At 41.6% G+C, this 24,610-nt stretch overlaps 1 protein-coding gene across 3 annotated transcripts in view; it reads right to left on the bottom strand.

Moving 5' to 3' along the window:
• Positions 1-11,904: 11,904 nt before the first annotated feature.
• The window catches only part of LOC136631778 (NXPE family member 2-like), an 83,708-nt gene continuing 71,002 nt past the window's right edge, over positions 11,905-24,610 (bottom strand). For 2 of the 3 annotated variants that reach the window (XM_066606114.1, XM_066606113.1), the window contains exons 4-5: positions 21,010-21,231; positions 11,905-15,036 (exon numbers count right to left, since the gene is read on the bottom strand). In XM_066606114.1, coding sequence (XP_066462211.1) covers positions 14,498-15,036; positions 21,010-21,231 — 761 coding nt within the window. In that variant the 3' untranslated portion in view covers positions 11,905-14,497. The remainder of the gene's footprint in view (positions 15,037-21,009; positions 21,232-24,610) is intronic. The other variant, XR_010793086.1, reaches the window with a different exon arrangement.

Raw genomic sequence — 24,610 nt, 5'->3', positions numbered from 1 at the left:
TATTGGGAGTTTCTTAGCCCTCAGAGCATCTGTCAAGGACTACAGGATCCTTCTTTTAGCCAGTGTACTTGGGGCCAGTCCTGGAATATTAGTATTTTGGACTTTTCCCAGAGTATATCCTGAACCTCCTCTGCTTTTTGAAAAATGGCTGACGCGTCCACGTAGCTGAGCATGCCACATATAACATCTCTAGGTGGTTCTGTGGGGGAGATTCAAAAATCACCATAAAAATGACCAATTAGCTCTGGCTTTGGAGATTTAGTGACATGTTATTTTTTTGAGTTTACATTTTTATTTAATGGGAATTTTTTTTTTTGGGGGGGGGGGGGGGGTTGTCAAACCTCTCAACTGCCCTAACTCAACGTTCTCCATATGTTTGTAGGTTATAAACATAATAAATGTTGCTACGACTGAGTTTGATATTGTTTCTGTTTTTATTTTTTCAAAATTTCTGGTTTTGGAGTGCTTTTGAAGAGTAAAATTTGCTATATCAAAATGTCACGAAAATGTGTAAATTTAATGAATAAGTTGCGTTACGTTTGTGGTGAAATAACATTTTCGTCACAGAAACGCAATCTAACGCCTCTTGTGAAGATTGCCTATCATCATTATTTTGGTATGAAGGTAGGAGACCAGGATAATTCATGGGCTCCACATATATGTTTCAACTCTTGTTCAGTTAAACTATAACAATGGCTGAAAAATAAAAAATCTATGGCTTTTGGTGTGCCTATGGTTTGGCGGGAGCCTACAAACCATACAGATTACTGCTATTTCTGCTTGACTCCGCCTATAAAGAAAACAGGAACAGTTTAATACCCGAATCTTCCATCTACTATTCGACCTATTCTACATTCAGATAGTTTACCAGTTCTTATTCCACCCTAACATTATGAGCTTGAAGTAGAAAATGAAAGTGTGGAAAAAGAAACAAACAAGCCTTCCACATCCTATGACCCTGACTTTGAGGTGAAAGATGATACACCGCACAGACTGAGTCAAGTGGAACTGAGTGATCTCATTCGAGACCTTGACTTGTCAAAGAAGAAGGCGGAACTTCAATAGTCATGGCTACAGGAATGGAATCTTCTCCAACGTGATGTCAGGGTGTCACAGTAGAGAGAACGTCAGAGGGATCTGATTCCTTTTTTTTGAGAAGAAAAACAATCTTGTTATTTGCTGCGATGTTAATGGCTTGATGAAATGCTTGAATTTGAACCATAATCCTACTGAATGGAGGCTATTCATAGACTCCACCAGGCTTAGTTTTAAAGCTGTATTACTTCACAATGGCAACCGTCTTCCTTTATTCCTGTTGGTCATGCAGTTCACATGAAGGAGACTTATGCAAACATGACAGCCCTCCTCAACTCAATGAAATATGCTAAACACAAGTGGAAAATCTGGTGCGATCTAAAAGTCATCACTGTACTCTTAGGAATACAACTGGGGTACACTAAATACTGTTGCTTTTTATGTATGTGGGACAATAGGGATAGAAATCACATTACATTCAAGCGGACTGGCCTGCAAGAAATCTTGACTACCGAGAAAAATGTTGTTGCCATGTCTTTCGTGGACCCAAAAGATGTTCTTCCACCCTTTCATATAAAGATTGGTTTTATTAAAAAATGTTTTCAAAGGTATGAACCAGGAAGGACCGGCATTTAAGTACTTAAGAGACAAATTTACTAGATTGAGTGAAGCAAAGGTTAAGGAAGGTATTTTTGTTGGGCCACAAATTCGACAACTTGTAAAGGATCCTGCGTTTGACCAAGTTTTGGAGGGAAAAGGAAAGGCAGCGTGGCAAGCCTTAAAGGGAGTTATTCATGGATTCTTAGGCAACAAAAGAGATAACTACACTTAGTTGGTGACAGTACTTCTGGAAAAATACCATCAACTTGGATGCAACATGTCCCTTAAAATCCATTTTCACCACTCCCACCTAGACTTTTCCCATCCTACTGCGTTTCCCCGAAAATAAGACCTGTCTTATATTAATTTTTGCCCCCTAAAAGGGCATAGTGTCTTATTTTCAGGGGGCGTGTTATACTCACCTGGTCCGTGGCGTCCCGATGCCTCCCGATGGTCTTCGGCGGTGGCGCTGCGGTAAACTGCGTCCTCCTTGTCTCACAGCAGAGCTTCTGCTGGTGACGGGGCATTGAATACCCCGCCTCTAGCAAAGTGAGTGCTGTGCTTGGCTAATCGAGCGCCAGCAGCCAATCATAGCCATTCAGTGATGTCATTCACTGAATGGCTGTGATTTGTGGCGTCGCGGGCAGTACACTAGGCGCTGCGGGAGCAGTGACTATCTTCCGGGCTGCTGACCGACACTCACCCAGGGAGGGGAGAGCGGAAGGAGCAGCGATCTCCGCAGTCTGCTGAGATGGAGGGCCTGGGTACCGACAGGCAGCGGCTTCTTGCGGTGTCTTATGGCTAGCGGCACCAAGATCCCAGTGGGCCGCAGTGAGCTTAGTCAGCGCTGCGGCTCGGTGTCAGATTGGCCGCTCCTGGAGCGCTCACTTACGGTAGGATGGGAAAGCTGCAGTACCAGGGTGCAGAGCTCTAGGGAGTCTTTTGGGTGCCAAAATCAGCTGAAAATTTCAGGATTCTGGAGGAGTGATGGAACCATGCGACCTCTCACTCCATGTGCTAAGCCACGCCACTTTTTTGATCACTTTTATTGTGGTGTTTTGGGAGGTGAAATGAACAAAATAAGGATTTTGGCTCAGCTTTTTTTTTTTTTCCTACTATTTATCCTGCACAGCAAAATATGTATGTTCAATTTTTTTCAACAGGTTGTTAGATAGATACAATTATGTTTTTGTATTTTTTTTATTACAAAGAAGGGACAGTGCACAAAAAGGGGATTTTTTTTGCCCGTTTGATTTCTTTTTACTACTATTTTTTATACTTTATATGTCCCTGTAGTGTACTTGAGCCAGAAAAGCCATGATCCCTATGCATTGCTGTACTTCGGGCTAATCTTAAAAAAAAATGCATATGCATGTGTGTTATGTGAAATTTTTGAAAATTTCTCTTAAACCTGTAAACCTGATCCTGAGGGGCACATGAATGCAAATCTTAACCCCTTAGTGACAAAGCCTGTTTGCGCCTTAGTGACGGAGCCAAATTTTGAAAATCTGACATGCGTCGTTCAACATAGCATAACTCCGTAAAGGTTTTGCATATCCAAGTGATTCTGAAAATGTTTTTTCACCATATGTTTTACTTCATTTTGGTTGTAAAAAGAGACCGCTATATTTTGTGTTTATTTATTAAAAGTGCCAATATTGGAAAAATTTTGAAAAAAATTGTCATTTTTTTTCACATTTTCAACTGTAATATCTCAAATATGTGCAAACAATTTTTGATAGGATATATATTTCCATCTGTTTACTTTATTCTGAATGCACATTTGAAAAACTTGTGTTTTTTTTTTTTTTTAACCATTTAGATGACGTACAAATTTAACATTACTTTTCAGCATTTTGAGGAACACTTTGTTTTCCTGCACCAAGCCAAGTTTGCAAAGGCTCATGAGTGTCAGAATAATACCCCCTCAAATGACCCCATTTTAAAAACTACACCCCTTAGTGTATTCACTGAGGGGTGTCATGAGTATTTTGACCCCACAGTTTTTTTTTCAGGAATTAATTTAATTTAGAGGAGAAAAAATAAAATTTCATATTTTTGCAAATATGTCATTTTAAAGACATACTTTTTTCCTATAGTGCACATGAAAATGAGGATTGACACCCCAAAATGGATACCCCTGTTTCTCCCATGTTTAGAAATATACCCATTGTGGCCCTAATCTTATGTCTGGATGCACAACAGGGCCCAAAACGAAAGGAGTAGTCAGTGTCTATCAGAACAGAAATTTTGCTTGAAGGCGTTTTAGGCCCCATACCACATTTGTAGAGCTCCTGAGCGACCAAAACCAAAGAGAACCCCCACAAATGACCCCATTTTGAAAACTAGACCCCTTAACAAATTTATCTAAGGGTGTACTGCCTATTTTGACACCACAGTTCTTGAATGAATTCAAGCAAAGCAAAAGGAAAGAAATTGTGATTTTCGTTTTTTTGGCAATTCTGTCATTTTAAAAACTGCTTTTTTCGTACAGCACACAAATGAATGAAGACTTTTACCCCCAAATGAATACCCCTGTTTGTCCCGTGTTCAGAGCCATACCCCTTGTGGCCCTAATCTACTTAAAGGACACATGGATAGGCCTATAATGGAAGAAGCACCTGTTGGATTTCAGGGTACAGCGGAATAAATTCCAGGCCCCATTGCCCACTTGTAGAGCCATTGAGCATCCAAAACGATAAAGAACCCCTACAAATGACCCCATTTTGAAAACTAGACCCCTTAACAAATTCATCTAGGTGTGTACTGTGTATTTTGACCCCACAGTATTTGAATGAATCTAAGCAAAGCAGAAGCAAAAAATTACGATTTTCATTTTTTGGCAATTTAGTCAATTTAAGAACAGTTTCTTTTGTACAGTGTACAATGGATAACAGTGATCATTTAAAGTAAAAAAAAAGTTTTAAAATGTAAAAGTAAAAAAAAGTTTAAAAATCTGACGTTGTATCTCCCCTCACGGATCATATCTGTGAGGAAGGATGAAAGTACATACCTAAGACCTCCGGATTTATCCGGGGACCTTACCCCAGCTTCTGCGCACGCGCCCGCCACCAAAATGGCGGACGCATGCGCAGAAGCCATGGATTGCCAGGGTAATTAAAATCTCCCTGCTCCTGGCTACAAAACTTAGCCGAGAGCCTGGAGATTTCACGGGGGACCGCGGTGAGCGGTTCCTGATCACGTGTTTGCCGTTATCCAATGGATAATGGCGATCACGTAAAAGTAAGAAAAAGGTCACGCTTCATCTCCCCTCACTGATGCGATCGGTGAGAGGAGACGAAACTTTTTACTGGAGGCCTCCGTATTTGCACCCCGACGCGATTCTCCTTCGTGAACTTTCCCAGATTCTGCTCATGCGACCGCCGCCAAAACACCGGACACATGCACAGGAGACGGGGAGCCCAGGAAATTAAAAAACCTCCTTGCTCTCAGCGACCAATGGTTGCCGCGAGCCTGGAGCAGTGACCTCGCTGAGCGGTCGCCGGTCACGTGATAAAAAGGTAGCGATCTACCTTAGGCCGGTCTCCCATGACCGGATAGGAATTACAGATTCCGCATGCGTCTGATCCGCAGTAATTCGCATTGGATTACACAATTCCGCTCACATTAGTGGGTCGGAATTGTGTAATCCATTCGCAGAAAAGAGAACGCAGCATGTTCTATTTTACTGCGGATATCCGTGACATAGAGCCCATTGTGCTCCATGCTCACAGATATACCCGCAGCCCATACGCAACTACAATTTATACGGGCTGCGGGTACCGTTATCATCGCTAAGCGACGATGCTGGAAACTCAAAAAAAAAGTTTATTGCGTATGACCGCCTGTGTGAGTAGGCAGTTATGCGCAGTACATTACGCGGCCGTACGCAGGGTAATCAGATATATATGAGATTGGGTAGAAGTGGTATAAGCTTGATAAAGGCGTCAGTTGACGCAGAAACGCGTTGCTTATTTTATCTAAACTCATTATTATCTTTACCTTGGTGTATATGTTTTTTGGGGAATAAAATGTAGCTTACTATTAACTGTTTCTAGTAGCTCATTCCCTATTTACCTCCTAAGGGTCGGAAAAAACTTTTTTTCAGCTGCGCTTCCATACCAATTGCTTTTATATTACATTTTCCCCATTGTTTGCAAGAACTTTGGAGCACTTTTTGTGCTGCTGCTCTCCAGATAAACATGGATGTGTAATATATTATGTGCATGTGATATAATCTTCGAGATAACACGGAAGGCCCCTTACAAAAGAAACCCCTGAAAGGCGAACTTGGATTCCAGGTGTAGGCGGGACACAAGTTTTTGTTGCTCCGCCTGACACCCGGTAAGTTGAATTACCGACAGTATTTATTTTCTTCTTCCTATGGATATGACGCTCTCCCTAACTTGTGTTCCCGCTCGTCTCTAAAGATTTGGCTGCCGGCGCTGGTGACAGGTGAGTTGTGGCGGTGAGCAGGGGGGGGGGGGGGAGAGATCTCCCCTCCGTTCCTCCCCACTCCCCAGGTCTTCCCTGCTGCTCTCCACCCCCCACCGGCCCCCGAATCTTTAGAGACGAGCGGGAGGATACTCGCTTGAGTAGTTGGCCTTAGCGAGTATACTCGCTCATCTCCAGTCTCCAGGAAACACTCAAAGGAGAGTTCAGTCCAGGTTACTCCGCCTTATGACCTTCAGACTATACTGTATTAATCCCTGGATAACAAGTATAGCACAGATCATCTTAATACTTTCACATAAGTGATGCTGTATACCATGGAACCAAAGACATTCTTCATTTACTAAAGTCGTGCACTTACTTGACATAAGCTCTTCTGAACTGGAGTGAGTAACGTCCTATCAGTTCTCCGCCAGCTCCTCACTTCACTCAGGGAATTACAACTGAAATTCTGAGGTCTGACACAATAAAAGAATTCTTCATCTCGCACATCTTTATACTCACACAGTTCTTGCTTTTTGTCCAGATCAAATCCACATCTCACCTCACTCTGTGCCCCTGGTTTTGTGAACTTCCCCAAATGGTCTACATAGCCATGCCATTCATTTCTAGAAGTCCACAAGGCTGATGCCAGTTCACTTGGATGCATTAGAAACACATTAATAACTTTCCCTTCCCAGAACAATATGAAATGGATGTGATAGGTACCATTATTGAAATCCTCAATCCTTCCCGAGGACCCCGCCCCAAGCTCTGGTGTTGATATTCTTGCTCTTAGATAGTTTCCTCCATAAGTTTTCTTTTTCCCCGAGTAATCATACACGTCTACCTGAACGGTTAAATGGTCTCCGACACAATAACTGGATTGTTTAAGTAGACTTTGCTATTTTTTGCACTGGTTGCATTTGATTTATCAGTGATGTTTATCCTGGGAATCCTTCGATCTATCTGAATGAAGATTTTCTCTGTGGTCATTTGAATTTTGGAAGCACCTTGGACCTCTGTAGTTGAACACATCATGAGAATCGCTGGTCTGAAATACTGAAACAGTAAAACCTTTTAGATTTCTATCCTGTACATCCTCCGTGTTGCAGCCGTTCTGAAGTCTTCACCTTGCTTTCAGGCCGGACCAGGGTTTAGCAGTCTCTACCTTTCCTGGAGCTGAGGGGTGTGGTGGTTGGATGAGTAATGTCAGTCCTCACCTGTTTGAGTGGCTTGGCTCCTATATAAGCTATGCTAGAATTGACCTCAGTGCTGGTCAATTTTCAGTTGCTACCTGACTACTGCTAAGGAGCACAGCCTGCCACTGGAGCTCCTCCACTTTGCTGCTTTAGTTAAGTATCTTTGCGTTTATGGTGTACTGTTCCCTTTTTTTATATCAGGGCTCCCTGGTAGGGAATTATTAGTGGCCCAGGCACACGTTGTGGGTCCGCACCTGTCGGAAGTGATCAGGCCCGCCGAGTAGGCAGGGCCCTCTCCTGGGTTAGGGGTTTGCAGGGAGAGGATTTCGCTTAGTTTTGTATTTCCGTTGCACAGTTGTGCCTCTTTTTTTGTTTTTGTATATTGCACGTCTGGTAAGGACGCAACACTCTGACTGTCCAAAAACATTACAGTGGGGAGATTTTAAAATTTATTTTGGTTCTAAATAGCACTTTTACAAAATAAATGTACTGAGTAAAAATAGACATTAATAAAGGGGCCATTCGGTGTAGATTAGAGCCCACTTTGGTGCTTCCCTGCATGGAAATTATCACTGTGACCCCGGAGTGCAGCATAAAATCAAATACATTTTCTTTGGATCAGTTTCAGTGTGAATCCACATTAGATGGAAAATCCAGCGATCTGAGTGGCTCTGGAGTTGGTGTAAGAAGGGAGTGGTTCAGGTTCTTGAAGAACTGGGCTGACTTTGCTGTCAGCTACAGGCTCTACCGTAGGGGCAGGCTCCATCTCAATAAGAAGAGTGTAGCTGTGCTGGGGTAAAAGATGGCTAGAAGGCTGAAGGAGTGTTTAAACTAGGGACTGGTGGGAGGGCAAAAAGATAAACGGGGGGTAGACTCTGTCGATAGCGACCTGGGTCCAAGTAATGGGAATGGGGGTCGAACAGGGGGTGGGGTTAGTACAGTTAGAACTGACAGAACAGCCAATAGTAGCATTGTGAGCAAAATGAAATTAAAGAACAATAGTAACCGTGTAAATTGTATGGCTACAGGGTTACAATCTCTTCAGAAGAAACCGTGGGGAACAGAAAGGGGGAGGGGTGTGTCTGTGCGTTAAATTGTACTTAATGCCGAGGCTATGGGAGGATATAGGGGAGGAGATGAACATTTGGAATCTCTGTGGGTAGAAATACAGGGAGGAAAAAAAATAATAAAATCCTGATAGTGGTTTTCTACAGGCCACTAAAAGCAACAGAAGAAACTGAAATCTTATTATAAAGGCAGATAGAAGAGGTGTCAAACTGCAATGAAATAATTATCATGGGGGACTTTAATTATTCAGATATAACATGGGAAAACGAAACCTGTAAATCTCACAAGGGTATTAAGTTCTTGAGAACAATTAACAATAACTACCTTACCCAACTGGGGCAGGAGCCAACTAGAGGGAGGGCCACTCTAGACTTAGTACTAACAAACCGGACCGAATAATGGGGGGTGCAGGTTGAGGGGCACTTGGGAAATAGTGACCACAATATAATAAATTTCCAGCTTTCATTCAATAAGAAACCTTATTAGGGAGCGACAAATAAACTAAACTTTAGTAAAGCAAAATTTGATCAGCTTAGAAGTACTATTGGTAACAGTAATTGGGACAACATCCTCAAAAATAACAGTACAGATGACAAATGGGAGAAGTTTAAAAACATCCTAATCACCTCATGTGAGCAGTTCATAGCCTTAAAAAAAAAACAAAAAAAAAAACCACAAGTAGAAGGAAACCAATGTGGCGCGACAAGACTGTAAGGAGGGGGGGGATAAACAAAAAAAAAAGAGTTTAAACTACTAAAACAAGAAGGCAGTGAAGAAGCACTAAAATCATACAGGGAAAAAAGCAAAAAAAGCAAAATATGTAAAGGAAAGATCAAGATTGCTAAGGAGGAGGCAGAAAGACTAATCACCAAAGAGAGCAAAAACAACCTTAAACTATTCTTCAACTATATTAACAGCAAAAGGATTTGCACTGAGAGCACTGGCCCTTTAACAAATAATACAGGAGAGATCATAGAAGACGATGGGAGGAAGGCAAATCTATTAAATTGTTTCTTTTCAAGTGTATTCATGAACGAAAAGGAAATGTCACATGAGATGCAGGGGAATAAAACGAACCCCCACTAGCATACCTAACGCAGGAGGAAGTTTATATCTGGTTAAAAAGGATTAAAATTGATAAATTGCCGGGTCCAGATGGAATACACCCAAGGGTTCTAAGGGGACTAAGTGATGTGACCACTATTTCTTATATTGATGGACACTATCAAAGCCAGGGTTGTACTATTGGATTGGCACATTGCCAACGTGGTTCCAATTTACAAAAAGGGGTCCAAATGAGAGCCTGGTAACTACAGGCCGGTAAGTCTCACTTCAGTAACTGGAAAAATATTCGAGGGGTTTCTGAAAGATGCCATCCTAGAATACTTCAAGGAGAACAAAGGAATAACTCCCCACCAGCATAGGTTCATGAGGGGTCGATCATGTCAGACCAATCTGATCAACTTCTACGATGAAGTAAGTTCCAGGCTGGACATGGGAGAGTCTATTGATCTCATATATCTGGATTTCTCTAAAGCAGTTGTCATCGTGCCGCATAATAGGTTGATATATAAAAGGAGGCAGCTTGGATTGGGTGAATATGTGTGTATCTGGGTAAAGAACTGGTTCAGAGATAGAAAGCAGAGGGCGGTAATAAATGGTTCATACTCAGATTGGGCCACCGTCGCTAGTGGGGTGCCACAGGGCTCCGTACTAGGACCCATTCTGTTCAATATATTTATCAACGTCCTGATAGAGGGACTGCACAGTAAAATATCAATATCTGGAAATGATACAAAACTATATAAGACAATTAATACAACGGAGGACAATGTGCTGCTACAAAAGGACCTAGACAACCTGGGGGCTTGGGAAGAAAAATGGCAAATGAAGTTCAATGTGGATAAATGTAAGGTTATGCACATGGGCAGGAGAAATGGATGTCACCAATATTCACTAAATGGAGTACTGCTAGGGAAAAGTGACATGGAAAAAGACCTCGGGGTACTAGTGGATTGTAGATTTAACTGGAGCAACCAATGCCAGTCAGCCTCTACAAAAGCAAATAAAATCTTGGGGTGCATTAAAAGAGGTATAGGGGCGAAGGATGAGAACATTATATAAGGCACTTGTCAGGCCCCACATGAAATACTGTGTACAGTTCTGGACACCGGTGCTCAAGAAGGATGTTGCAGTGCTTGATGGGGTTCAAACAATGGCAACTAAACTAATAAACAGAATAGGAGGACTGGAATATCCAGAGAGGCTATCAAAATTAGGATTATTCACTCTGGAAAAATGACGGCTAAGGGGTGATCAAATAACTATGTATTATGAGGGGACAATTCAAGGATCTCTCCCATGATCTGTTTTATACCCAGGACTGCGTCGGTAACAAGAGGGCATCCACTACGTCTAGAAGAAAGCCGGTTTCATCACCAACATAGAAAGGGGTTCTTTACTGTAAGAGTAGTGAGACTGTGGAACTCTCTGCCTGAGGATGTGGTTACAGCAAAATCCATAGAGGAGTTCAAAAAGGGACTTGATGTCTTTCTAGAGGGGAAGGATATTACAGGATATAAATATTAGGTTAATTGTTAATGCGGGTATACAGGCATTTAGGAACTATTAGGGGTTGATCCAGGGATTAGTCTGATTGCCATTAGGGAGTCGGGAAGAAATTTTCCCCCAAATGGGCTAATTGGCTTCTGCCTCTTGGTGTTTTTGCCTTCCTCTGGATCAACTACGGGGTGGAAATAGGCTGAACTTAGATGGTCATTATCTTCATTCAGCCTAACATACTATGTTACTATGAGTGACTACCATGAGGCCCGGTCATCGGTGCTAGACTAGCTGGGGTTAGGATTTCTTGCTGATAACCACATGGGGTTTTCTCATAAATGGGAAGATGAAACAATACCTTTACCCATTGGAAGGCAGCATTCCTTCAAGCTAATGTCAGACTTTTAAGAGGCCTTGTTACAATGACTTGGAATTGGGAACCTAACTCAGAATCTTTTTCATAAGGAGAAGGTGACTATGCACAGACAGCTGTTTCATGGTGATTGCCCTCATCAGTGTGCAGCAGGTTTCTGGCTCAGCTAGTGAGAGGCCTATAGGTGTGACTCAGGAAGGATATCCTCTGTCTAGAAGGTAAAAGGAAACTTATAAGGCCATCCATGCTCCTCTAGGAAACTGGGAAGATGTAACAATAGCTCTCTGGCACCACCTATTGTAACGCTGTGTAGAGTATACTGAGATTGGCATGATAGAAGAAAAACATCCAGCAAAAGTTAATATTGTGGACAGAAACAACTCGTCACCAACAGTTTTCAGATAAGGATGTCAGAAATAATTTTGACCATCAGACACTGCAGTCAGCCGAACACAACACTGTTACTCCAACGAATGTGTCTGAATGCACAGTTTACTGTTACTCAGTACGGATGGCCTATAACAATAGAAGACCAGTTCCAGCACCATTGTGTCTAAGAAGAGCCAAAATAGAAAAAGCTCACACCCAAAATAAAGAAACAAATGTATATTTTAATAACAAACACTAGAAACAAAAGTAAAAACATTGACCATTACTACCGTCACAATATGGCACAAGTAAATCCATGCAGCTAATATCAATACATTACAGGAGAAATAGAATTAAAGGCTATTCTCCCAAATTGTCAATTATGAAGGGTCAACATACACCCCATAAGATATACAAAAAGTGTCTGTAGTGCAAAACAAAAAGAATACTACTAACTATAAAATGTAAAATACACCATAAGAAATAAAGGGCAAATACAAAATAAAATGTAGAAATGAAATATAAAACAATTTATTAATATAATGACATCCAGTATAGAGAAACATGAAGTTACTGAACCCCATGATAAAGGTTGGGGATGCTGCCAGAGAGAAGAAAATGTATAGCCAAATAAGCAAAGGGCTGCACAGGAGGAAATCCCCACGTGTATCACTATACTCTGACAGCTTCCTCAGGGGTAACCATGTAATACCTGCATATCTCAAGTTATGTATTGATCGAGGTCATCTTTCGAGTTCTCTTTTTTTTGTAAAGAAACTGCCACAGTCTCTTAACATTTGATGGTTTTTACCTCATATGAAAAGGGATTTTCACTCCTTTTGATAACTTAAAAAAAAAATCTGAGGATGCCCATGGAAATTTGTATGAACTACCTAACAAGTGCCTTGATCCAAAGATCAGCTGGAATTGTTGCAACCCAATGAGAAACATTTGGATTCGATTCTAAGATTTATTACAACATACAATACCAATGGAAATATGTGAGAAAATGATTGTGTACTCATTGGAACATTCTCAGCTCAGACTATCGTATTAAATCATTTATCCCAGCATTACTGAAACTTAAGCGAGACGTTCCCCGAATTTAAGACCAGCTGGTCTGTAGCCATTTTGTTAGGCCACCTTTGTGTCTTGGGAGGGGCATTAAAGTTCTAGGCTAATTTATTTGTGGCGATTGCACTATTTGTCAGTACACGATATCTACTAAGCTGTTTACAATCCACTTGATGACAAAGCATACCCTTTAAAATCATACGCCAACTGCAAAACACGTCAAGTGATTTATGCCATCACTTGTTCATATCCAAGTGTATATGTGGGGCAGACATCCCAAAAATTGTAAAAGAGAATGCAAAAACCTCTATCTACCATCTCTCAATGTGATCATAATCAACAGAAACCCTTACCTCAGTGGCCACACATTTTCTAAAATATCTCCAGGGCAAGCCACAGAGTCTCAAAGTATGCCTTTTGGAAAGGGCCATAACGAACCACCACCACCAAGACCACACTGGTAATCTTTTAAGGTCAGAATCTGGTTGTATCTTTACCTTGGATTCCATGTTTCCTGCTGAGATGAATGAGGAGTTGACTTTCACAGGGTTTTTGGCGAATATGAATGTGTGTATGTATATATAAAAATTATAAATCTTTGTATAGCACCAACTTATTATACAGTACTTTCAGGTAATTTAAAAAAAAAATTTATTACCCCCCACCAAGCTGGGTGCTCATTTTACCGACCTCGGAAGGATAGAAAGCTGAGTCTCACCTCTGTGTGTATATATAGTGAGGATAATCTACCTCACCTCTATGTGTTTATACTGAGGAGAATTTAGCTCGCCTCTCTGTATGTATATATTATATATATATTATTGTGAGACACTGAAGGGATTAATTCTGGACAGTCGCTGTGTTTCGCCTGGGCTCAGATATTACGCCCATTAGAAGTAAAGGGAGTTCGTGTCTCATTAGCTGGGCCATAAAGTCGGCAAAGCTGCAGACAGAGGGAGGCCCGGGAGCAGCTAAGTATGCTGGAGGCTGCTGGCCTCAAGAGATGCTTTATTCCTGACCCAGGGAAAGACTGGACTTTGTGCAAATATTTGGTGTTTGTGCGGCTGCAGCTAGCCGTAACGTGTAGTAGGGGAAGGACTCTGTTTTGTAAGTGCGTAAGAAGCAGGATTTTGTTTATGCCTAAGGCCGCCTGCAGACGACCGGGTCGGATCCGGCGGCGAGGATTCTCGCCGCGCGATCCAACCCTAGCGCCTGCAGGGCCCCGGCTCTTTCATGTGTCTGCTCCCGGGAAGCCGGCGCATGCGCAGACCGGAGCCGGCGGCCGGGTGAGTGACTTTTCTGTGCGAGGCTCTGCGAGCCCCGCACAGAAATAGGACGTGCCGCGGTTTCACGCGGCCAAACCACGGCCGTCTGCATAGGAGTGCGTATTGTAATGCACTCTCATGCAGGCTTTCAGTGGCGGAAATCCCGCGGGAAATCCTGCCGCGGGATTTCCGCCCGTGTGCAGGCGGCCTAAAGCTCAGGCTGTGTTTTGTTGATTTTTGTACTTTTTAATAAACGCAGGCCAAGCCTGTATATTTATTATACCTGTGTCTTGCTCTCTCACTGCCGTTCACACTCCAACCCCGCGCTCTACCTGAGCTGACTCTCCCACGGTATATATATTTTTCCTTCTAGGGGAGGATGTTACTGATAAGTGTATTACATGCAAGCTGCACAATGGAAGAACTTTTGTAATAAAAATAACTGCAAATACCTTTTATTTGCAAAAGTACATATGGTGTAATAAAAAGTGTTCAAAGGTGTCCCCAGCCTGTAAAGCTCAGGTACATATATAGGTCATCAGCATGTTCACCTCATTCCTTATAAAAGATTCTGGTGGATGTATCTGGTTTGTATTAAATGCGGTGGTCATGTCCCAACCATTAACAAAGCCAACATTGAGACCTTTCAAGACGATTTCCATTATGGAGTAATGAACATATCCATGGAAATCAGTCAGCATTTCAAACTCGTTGATCATCTCACCTGTATTCTCAGTCTTAATGATGACTTTTGTTTGTGGGCTTCTGAGGTGGAGACGTTCTATGGCACGACGAATGTTGAGGAGTCTTCGGATGAAGTGATGGATGGGGAAGAATCGGAAATGTACTCCAATGTATAGTGCGATAACCGTATGACCGTTACCTCCGATGAAATCGATTTCCCGTGGGATAGAGTGCTCTTCTCTGACAGTCAAAAAGTCTGAATACGCAAATGGCCTTCCGTGTCTCTTCCACACAACCTGTATGTTCCTTTCGATGTCCACGTTTATATGCGTATGTGCCCACGCATTTACATAGAGATTAAGTGGTTTCAGTGCTAGAAAAGAAATAAAGTAAAACTTTAGTAAACATGACATTATCAACTAGCAACCGTATGGGGCAAATTTACTAACACTAAGGCGTATGTAAAGCACGTGCTTTCCTAGGGGTTCCTTCACATTTGTGAAGTTTTGTAGCGTGTGAGATTGTGAGTCAAAAACCTTGCGGGTTTTGTGATATGCATGCGACTTGCAAGGTTTTGTAACCCATGTTTACCTATGGCGCCTTCCTCTCCGTTGCATCGCATCACATGAAAACGCAGTTTTGTGCGATGCACGTTTGAGAGTAGGAAATCCTACTGTCAAAGCCCTAGCTGCATTAAAAAAAAAACCAAAAAAAAAAAACCCCACATATATCACCCAAGAAGCGCTGTCTGGCTCCAGCCCGTCTTCTCCCTGGCAGTGGTCTTCAGCATCTCTTCTGGCCGGGGATTAACCCCTTTCCACCACAGGGTGTAACTGTACGTCCTGGCAGGGAAGTACTTAACACAGCAGGGCATACAGTTACGTCCTGTAGATAGCGCAAGATCAAGTGATCCCGCACTATCCAACAGTGGGAGCCGGCTGTCACCGATAGCCAGCCCCCTGCTGCAACAGCGGTGGTGCATCGGGACAGCGACTCCCGCTGTTAATCTCTATCCTGCCGCGATCTACGTAGATCGCGGCATGTAAAGGGTTCCCAGAGGGCACGCTGTAATCGCAGAGAGCCCGACTGGTTGTCATGACAACAGGACACCACCTCCTGGTGTCCTGTACTGCCAATGCCTATGATCGCTAATACAAGCAATAAGGCATTGCAGGGCAGCAGTCCTGCAATGTTTTATCATAGCGATCATAGGTTAGGTGGTGCAAGCCCTCTACAGGGACATAAAAGGTGTAAAAAAAAAAAAAAAAAAAAAACCCTTTTAGTGCTTTTCCCATATTAACATAAAATGTAAAAAATTTTTAAATCCCACATCTTTTGTATCGCTGTAACAACACGTACAATATATTAAACGAATGCCAAAAAGCATAAAAAAATAATTAAAAAAAGAGGCAAAATGCTTATTTTTTTCATTTTGCCTCCATCAAAAAAGCCGCATATACCCAAAAATGGTACCTATAAAAACTCCAGCTCGTTTCACAAAAAATAAGCTCTCACAGAGTTGCACCCATGGAAAAATAGAAAAGTTATAGGACCTTGAATGCAGCGATTAAGAAAAAAATTATAATTTCCGCCATGAAAACCCTTTTTTTGGAAAAGTGGAAAAACCTAAAAAAAATATAACCATTTGGTATGGTTGTAATCGTACCGACCCCCAGAAAAAATGTATTGTGTTGCATGATTAACAGTGTAAAAAAAAAATCTAGGGTAGAATTGTGAAGTAGAAAATTAAAAAAAATTTCCGCGCTCGTGGTAGCACAGATCGAGCTTACTTATTAGGAAAATCTTTTTATTGCATACATCGAGCAACGCGTTTCAGCTGCAGCAGCAGCCTTTCTCAAGCTCATAAAATACAACACTGATACAACACAAACATTATATAGGGGACTTGCATCTCCATGAGGTTTATGGCGGGCAGCGCCATGGAGAATCCTCCGTAATCACCGGGGGCGGGGTCAAGCCTCCTGGTGGAATACCGACATACTCTGACGTCGCTTGAAATGCACGTAGCGTTTCAAGTTTTAAATAAACTTTAATCAGACTGTGTCAAAAAGACACAGGTCTCCGCTATGGTTTTCTCAATCCGGTGACTGACATATAGCAAGCCATTTATAGTCATGCATTTACTAATAACCTCGAGGATCCACAGACATTATTCTAATAAGAATAAAGATAAAGAGTATAATACATCACAAGTGCATATTGGACAAACATCAAAGAACAGAAATATCACATTAAAATTAATTCCTACTATACAAAAAGATATAAAATGCTCAATAGGGAAAATAAAATAGTTTAGATAATTTATCACCAATGCTTTACTAAGAGAATTTATTAAGAATAAAGGATTAAAGATATCAGTACTATCATTACATTTTATGAAGGACTTCATTTGGCCCATACGGGGTTACAGTATTTAATCTGTGGATCCAAAACATTTCTTTTTTCTTAGCCTACTGATGGAGTTAGTTTATATTCTAACGGGGTTACTCTCATTTAAAAAGAATCTGCGTTATGATAATCATTAAAATGTTTCGATACGCTATGAGTTTGTGAATAGTTTTTGATATTTAGTCTATGGTTTATCCGCATTTTTAATTTGTTTTTTGTTCTACCAATGTATTTTAAATTACAGGGACATTCTATTAGATATACTACTCTTGTTATATCACAGGTCATATATTGTCCAGTCGTATATTTTTTCATATTAAAATCTATATCCGTTCTTTTATGCGCTAGAATCGGACAACATATACATTTTTTATGATAACATTTGAAGACACCGGGCTTTGTCGGGTTTATTTGTTTAGAAATAGAGATGAGCGAACATACTCGTTTCGAGTAATTTCTCGATCGAGCACCGCGATTTTCAAGTACTTCCGTACTCGGGGGGGGGGGGGGGCGGGAGGCGTGGCAGAGCGGGGGGTAGCAGCGGGGAACAGGGGGGAGCCCTCTCTCTCTCCCTCTTCCCCCCCCCCCCACTCTCCGCTGCAACCCCCCACTCGCCCACTGCGCCCCCCGAATCTTTTCGCTGAGTACGGAAGTACTCGAAAATCGCGGTACTCGGGCAAAAAAGGGGCGTGGCCGAGTAGGCTCGCTCATCTCTATTTATAAAGCATAGTTTTTTGTCAGGATTAGATGGTGCAATAATGTTTTGTAGAGTTTTATTCCTTTTGAAAATTGATGGATTTTTTCCAAGATTACGAGATTAAAAAAAGTCATTTAAAAGAATAGACCAATGTTTTTTTAAAAATATCTCTGATTTCCACGTTGGTATTACTGAATTTGGTTATAAAAGAGGGGCTAGTTTTTTTTAAAATTATTTACCGATCTATTATATTGAGGTAGAGTTGGACAGTTTGCAACATTTACTGATACATTGGAGGTAATAATCTTTTTATATGCGTTATCAATTAATTTAGTGGGATATTTTTTCTCTTTGAAACGCTTTTTTTATGATGGTGGCCTGTTCTTCAAAATCATTGTCCAGAGTTCAGTTCCTTCTTATACGTTTCAGTTGACCATATGGAATATTTCTCTTCCAGTGTCTTGCGTGGCAACTGTTAAAATCGAGATATGAATTTTTATCGACTTTTAAAAAAAAAAACCATAGCGGAGACCTGTGTCTATTTGACACAGTCTGATTAAAGTGAGAGATTTTCGTTTGGTATAAATTATTTCCCTACTGCATCCTTTTGGGATACATTATTGGCTATTGAGCCAATCATTTATGCTGTTATTGTAGATAACAAGCGTAGTACGTTTTGGATGCTTGTGTCCCCTTTTTTAGTGTTCATGTTTGTTCACTTCCTATAGCCGTGGGCTGGTTTTATTTTACTTTTAATATTTAATATTTTTTCAGTTACTGAAGTGAGACTTACCGGCCTGTAGTTACCAGGCTCACTTTTGGGCCCCTTTTTGTAAATTGGAACCACATTGGCAATGCGCCAATCCAATAGTACAACCCCGGTTTTGATAGTGTCCATCAATATAAGAAATAGTGGTCTAGCTATAACATCACTTAGTTCCCTTAGAACCCTTGGGTGTATTCCATCTAGACCCGGCAATTTATCGATTTTAAACTTCTTTAACCAGTTCCGCACTTCCACCTGCATTAGGTATGAGATATTTTGTGAGGGGTTCATTTTATTCCCCTGCATCTCATTTGGCCTTTCCTTTTCGTTTGTGAATACGCTTGAAGAGAAACTATTTAATAGGTTTGCCTTCCCTCCATCATCTTCAATGATTTCTCCTGCATTATTTGTTAAAGGGACAGTGCTCTCGGTGCAAATCCTTTTGCAGTTAATATAGTTGAAAAATAGTTTTGGATTTTTGCTCTCTTTGGCGATCAGTCTTTCAGCCTCCTCCTTAGCAATTTTGATCTTATCTTTGCATATTTTGTTTTTTTCCCTGTATGATTTTAGCACTTCTTCGCTGTCTTCTTGCTTTAGTAGTTTGAACGCTTTCTTTTTTTTGTTTATTGCCCCTCTTACCGTCTTGTTGAGCCACATTGTTTTAATTTTACTTGAAGTTCTTTTATTTTTAAAGGGAATGAACTGCTCATATAAGGTGATTAGGATCCTTTCGAACTTTTCCCATTTGTCCTCTGTACTGATATTTTTGAGGATGTTGTCCCAATTAATGTTACCGATTAGTAGTTCTAAGTTCATAAAATTTAGCTTTACTAAAGTTTAGTTTATTTGTCGCTTCTTATTAAATGACAGCTGGAAGTTGATTATATTTTGGTCACTGTTCCCCAAGTGCCCCTCAACCTGCACCCCAATTATTTGGTCTGGTTGGTTTGTTAGTACTAAGTCCAGAATGGCCCTCCCTCTCATTGGTTCTTGCACCAGTTGAGTAAGGTAATTATCTTTAATTGTTCTCAAGAACTTATCACCCTGTGAGATTTAAAGGTTTCGTTTTCCTATGTTATGTCCGGATAATTAAAGTCTCCCATGATAATTACTTCATTGAGGATTGACACCTCTTCTATCTGCCTTAATAGTAAGGTTTCAGTTTCTTCTGCTACTTTTGGTGGCCTATAGAGAACCCCTATCAGGATTTTGTAATTTTTTTTCTCCCTGTATTTCTACCCATAGTGATTCCACATGTTCATCTCCTGCCCTTATATCCTCCCGTAGCCTCGGCACTAAGTACGATTTAATGTACTGACACACCCCTCCCCCTTTCTGGTTTCCACAGTCTCTTCTGAAGAGATCGTAAGCCTGTAAATTCACCGCTCAATCGCACTTATCATCAAGCCATGATACTATTATTCCGACTATATCATAGTTTTCATCAGTCATACTCGCTTCAAGCTCACCCACTTTACTGATCAGACTTCTTGCATTCGTGGTCATACACTTTATACAGTTTTTTTGTTCTTTAAATTCATTTTGTTACTAATGGTACTATTGGCTGATCTGTCAGTTCCAACTGTACTAACCCCACCCCCTGCTCGACCCCCATTCCCATTGCTTGGACCCAGGTCGCTAGCTACACTGACTACCCTCTTTATTTCTTTTTTCGCCCTCCCCCCGTCCCTAGTTTAAACACTCCTCCCCCTGGAGCTGGGTGCTGTATTTGTCATACTCACCTGCTTCCCGCGGCACCCACCTGTAAAGTCTATACATCGTCTGAAAATATCTGACTCTTTATCAGTGTTCAGTGCTCACCCATAGACTTGTATAGGAGACTACATGCACAGAACTTGGAAAAGAGTTGGATTTCTGGCGGGTATACAGACTTCACAGGCTGGCAGCGCGGGAACCAGGAGGCAGGTAAGTATGAAAAATACAGCACCCGGCTCCCTGTCACCTACCCTAACAGCACCAGAAGTTAGTTTATGTGCTTTAAGCAGCGGACAGGTTCCCTCTAAGTCCTGAAAAGCCTCTTTAAATGCATTGGTCCACCAACAACATTTATCGCCTATTCACAGGAATGATTAATGTAGCATTGCTGGGGGTCTGACTGCTAGGACATTCACTAGTCATGAGATCGAGGTCCTGACCCCTCTGTTTAAATGGAACGTATGGAACTGACAGAGATAGCCGAGTACAGATGTGAGTTGTATCCATCAGCCTAATGGGCAGTAATAGTGTAGAAAAAGTGCACATGCTCTGTTCAAAAGGGGAACTCGGGAACCCCATCCTTGTGATTGGTGCTGGTCCCAGCAGTTAGACCCCCTGCAATCATATTTTTATCACCCATCCAGTGGATAAATTATTATTTTCACATCTGCTCACTCAATTTCACAGAACCCGGGAGAGGTGAACATCAAGCCGTACATTTTATCGGTTCATATCATGTTCAAGTTTTCAATACTTACTTTTTTGTAATTTCCCTTCAAAATATGCCATCCACTGGTGCACGGTCGAATCTCCGTACATGTAAAGAAACTTTCCCTGCAGACACTCGTTCAGCTCCTCCGGACTGTGGTAGGTCTTCATTGTACACGCTTTGGGGTACCAGATTTCTTCTTTGACATGTCCGCTGGGATATTCTAAGTCGTTTCCGATTGTGCAGTTTTTTTTCTTCTCTAAATGTGAGTCTTTATAGATAGAAGAAACAGTGTAGATGTTACAGATGTGCAACTCAGACACAAAGGGATACATTTAGAGATGAACGAGCATACTCGCTAAGGGCAATTACTCGATTGAGCATTGCCCTTAGCGAGTTCCTACACGCTTGGAAGAAAAGATTCGGCTACCAGCGGCAGGCAGGGTAGAGCGGGGAGGAACGGAGGGGAGATCTCTCTCTCCCTCTCTCCCCCCCTCTACCCCCTGCTCACTGCCGCAACTCACCTCTCACCCGTGCCGGCACCCGAACCTTTTCTTCCGAGCGGGGAGGTACTCGCTAAGGACATTGCTCAATCGAGTAATTGTCCTTAGCGAGTATGCTCGCTCATCTCTAGATACATTTCATAAGGCTTGAGGTTACAATGTAGTTTCTAAAAACAGTGTAGATTTAGAAGCTAAAGGTCCATTGTACGTTACCTAGCGTTGTGCTCCCTCCATTCAAAGGATTGGGGGGTCCCAGCAGTAAGACCCTAATCACACAATATACTAACTAGCTGTACTAAAAGGCCCAATGTCCACGGGCAAAATAGAATCAGCAAATCTGCACGGATGTCCCGCGTGCGTGATCCACGCCCATAGAGATTCATTGGACACCCGCAGGTGATTAAATACCTGCGGACGTCATGCTACATTTTTTGCCGGGCTCTCGCAGCTTTCAGTGAAGCCTATAGAAGGCGTCCGCTTCTGTGGCACACCCGCAACTGTATTTGTGCTGTGGGACCGCAGGAGAGAAGCAGTTAAAATGTGCACCATGCATGCGCACGGCACGCTGCCGAAGAAAGAAGATCCGGCCACGATGGATGGGAGATCCGCAGCATCCAGAGAGGTAAGTATAATCGATTTTGAGGCCTCATGTCTGCGGTGCAGGAGGGACCTATTGCAGGATTCTGCATGGAAAATTTGTGCAGGCTCAAATTTCCCATGGCAGACCCCCACAACATGTGTTTGTTTGTTTTTTAGAGTCTCGCATAATAATGAAGATTTGGGATGTTAGTAAACGTAACCCAAGGGTTCCAGGTTGATTCAAACTGAGTGATTCTGTCTAAACAAATGGCTATACATTTTTCATTTAAAAGAATTTTATTTATATGGGAGATAAGCGATTGGAAAGGGAGTACTGGTTTTCGCTATTGTTGACCTTCACAATCAGACAATATACTAGCTTTATACACCATTACCAGAACTGCCCAACATGCAACCCAGGGGTCACAAGCAGCTCGCCAGAGTATTTCTTGAATCACGTGAACTGTAACGCAACTATAGTCATGTTATAGTCCACAGGACAGTCATGTCAGCTGCTGGCAGTAATGTTTAGGGCAGTGGTAGCGGTGTCACCAGCCTAACGTGACTGTGCAGGCAGTTCTTTACTAAAGGACCTTCAGTAATGTGAACGGACGCGCTTCGCAATACAGCAGGTCACGTGACTATACTTCAGTTCAGAGAAGGCCCCAGGAGTGGCGGTGTGGCAGAATCTTTATATATACTGTAAGTGTAAGTAGCTAACTACAGCAGTACGGCTAGGCCTGCAGGACAGCTTTTATCTTTGGGCAGTGAAAGGGAGATTACATCTTGTATGATTTAATTTGTATTTCAGCCTAATTTTGGCTATGTCAGCAAGCAGAATGTTCTGCAGGGTAAATTCCTCATATGTTTATGCAAATTTTATCTTTGCTTACTATCACATGAGGGAGACAGAAAGTCACCAAAGACAAGAAACTCAAAATTTCTATCAACACAATGGAGCCAGCAGAGAAATGAGTCAACAGAACGTGATCATTCTCTACACATCAAAGGAAAACAAGTTTGTACCAAATGAATGATGTAGCTGTATTTAGGTTTCAAGATTGGACAGAAAGGGGTGTTACAAAACTACATATTTGTCTATAAGAAGCTGTGTCTTAATGCAATAAAACAGGGAATCTCTTGGTTATCACTTCCCATTGTTTTGTGTGAAACTATTTTCTCAGAGCTCGTTCAACCACATCTAATTTGGCACCCAGAGTATATCGAACAGCGCAATTATGCTGACAGGTAGCATTTCAACAGCAGAGTTTGGCGATTCCACAGCTCAGTACATTATATAGTAGCAAACCATCATGTCCATAAACCACATCTCATTTCTGTTGTAGCATTTTTTTCAGATGTAGTGGATGTGAAGAACTTGGGGGGAGTAACCAGAGAGATGCTTTAGTATGGATCAGAAGTCTAATGAATATTGAACTACCTACCTGGTACTAAACTTTAGTTCCAGTTAGGTAGGTCGTTATTCATTAGACTTCTGATCCACAATGAAAAGTTCAACTTCAGGATTCTTAAAAAAAAAATTTGTTTTCCTCTTTCACCCGCAGCAGCAGTGAGAAAGAACGGAGCACTTTTTTGGAGATAATGCACATTTTTGGGATGACAAAAATGAGTGGACAAATAGATACTTGTTTACTTACATAAGAGAAAAAAATTGTGCCTCGTTTGCTGAGAAGTTATAGCCGTTCCAAAGGAATACAATGTTTGTCACCACTTCAAATCAAAACATCCTGATTTAAGCAAGTTGGAAACCAATGAAAATCAAATTAAAGCGCCCACATTATTGAAAAATCTCACTGACGAACAACCATTTTTCAAGAAAGTAAATGTGACGATTACTAAGGTTAGTTTTCAGATTTCTAAAGATTTTGCTGCTGGGAAGTGTTTTACTGAAGGTGACTGCATAAAGAAGTGTTTGCTGATGGCAGTTCCTGGATTATGTCCTGATAAAAAAAAGAGAAAATATGTTTGTCCTTTATGACCGTACAGCGAAGAATAGCGGATGTATCAATAACTGTAACAATCAGTTAAAGCAGATGGCAACTGAATTCAGCTATTATTCTTCAGCAACGGACGAAAGCACCGATTCGACCGATACTGCTCCGCTTCTAATTTTCATTTGACATGTTGATGACCACTTTGAAGTAATAGAGGAACCGACTGGTCAAACTACTCAAAAAGAGGGGACTCATAGAATAGTAGAGTTGAAAGGGACCTCCAGGGTCATCGGGATCAATGCAGGATCACTTAATCATCCCAGGCAGATGTCTGTCCAAACTCTGAAGATTTCCATTGAAATTGAGTGTCATCCAATTGCTTCTAGTCTTTCCTTGTGCAGGTGAGAATAGGGCTTTTTTTAAAATTGGGGTGCCCAGAACTGGAGACCGTATTCCAGATGAGATCTAACTAAGGAAGAGTAGAGGGCGATAATGACCTCACGTGATCTAGACTCTATGCTTCTCTTAATACATCTCAGATTTGTGTTTGCCTTTTTGGCTGCTACATCACATTGTCGACTCATCTTCAGTCTATGATCTAATAGTATACCCA

This window comes from Eleutherodactylus coqui, chromosome 6 (genome assembly GCF_035609145.1).
Source record: "Eleutherodactylus coqui strain aEleCoq1 chromosome 6, aEleCoq1.hap1, whole genome shotgun sequence".
In the NCBI taxonomy this organism is placed as follows: Eukaryota; Metazoa; Chordata; class Amphibia; order Anura; family Eleutherodactylidae; genus Eleutherodactylus; species Eleutherodactylus coqui.
This window is presented reverse-complemented; position numbering and strand designations above follow the sequence as displayed.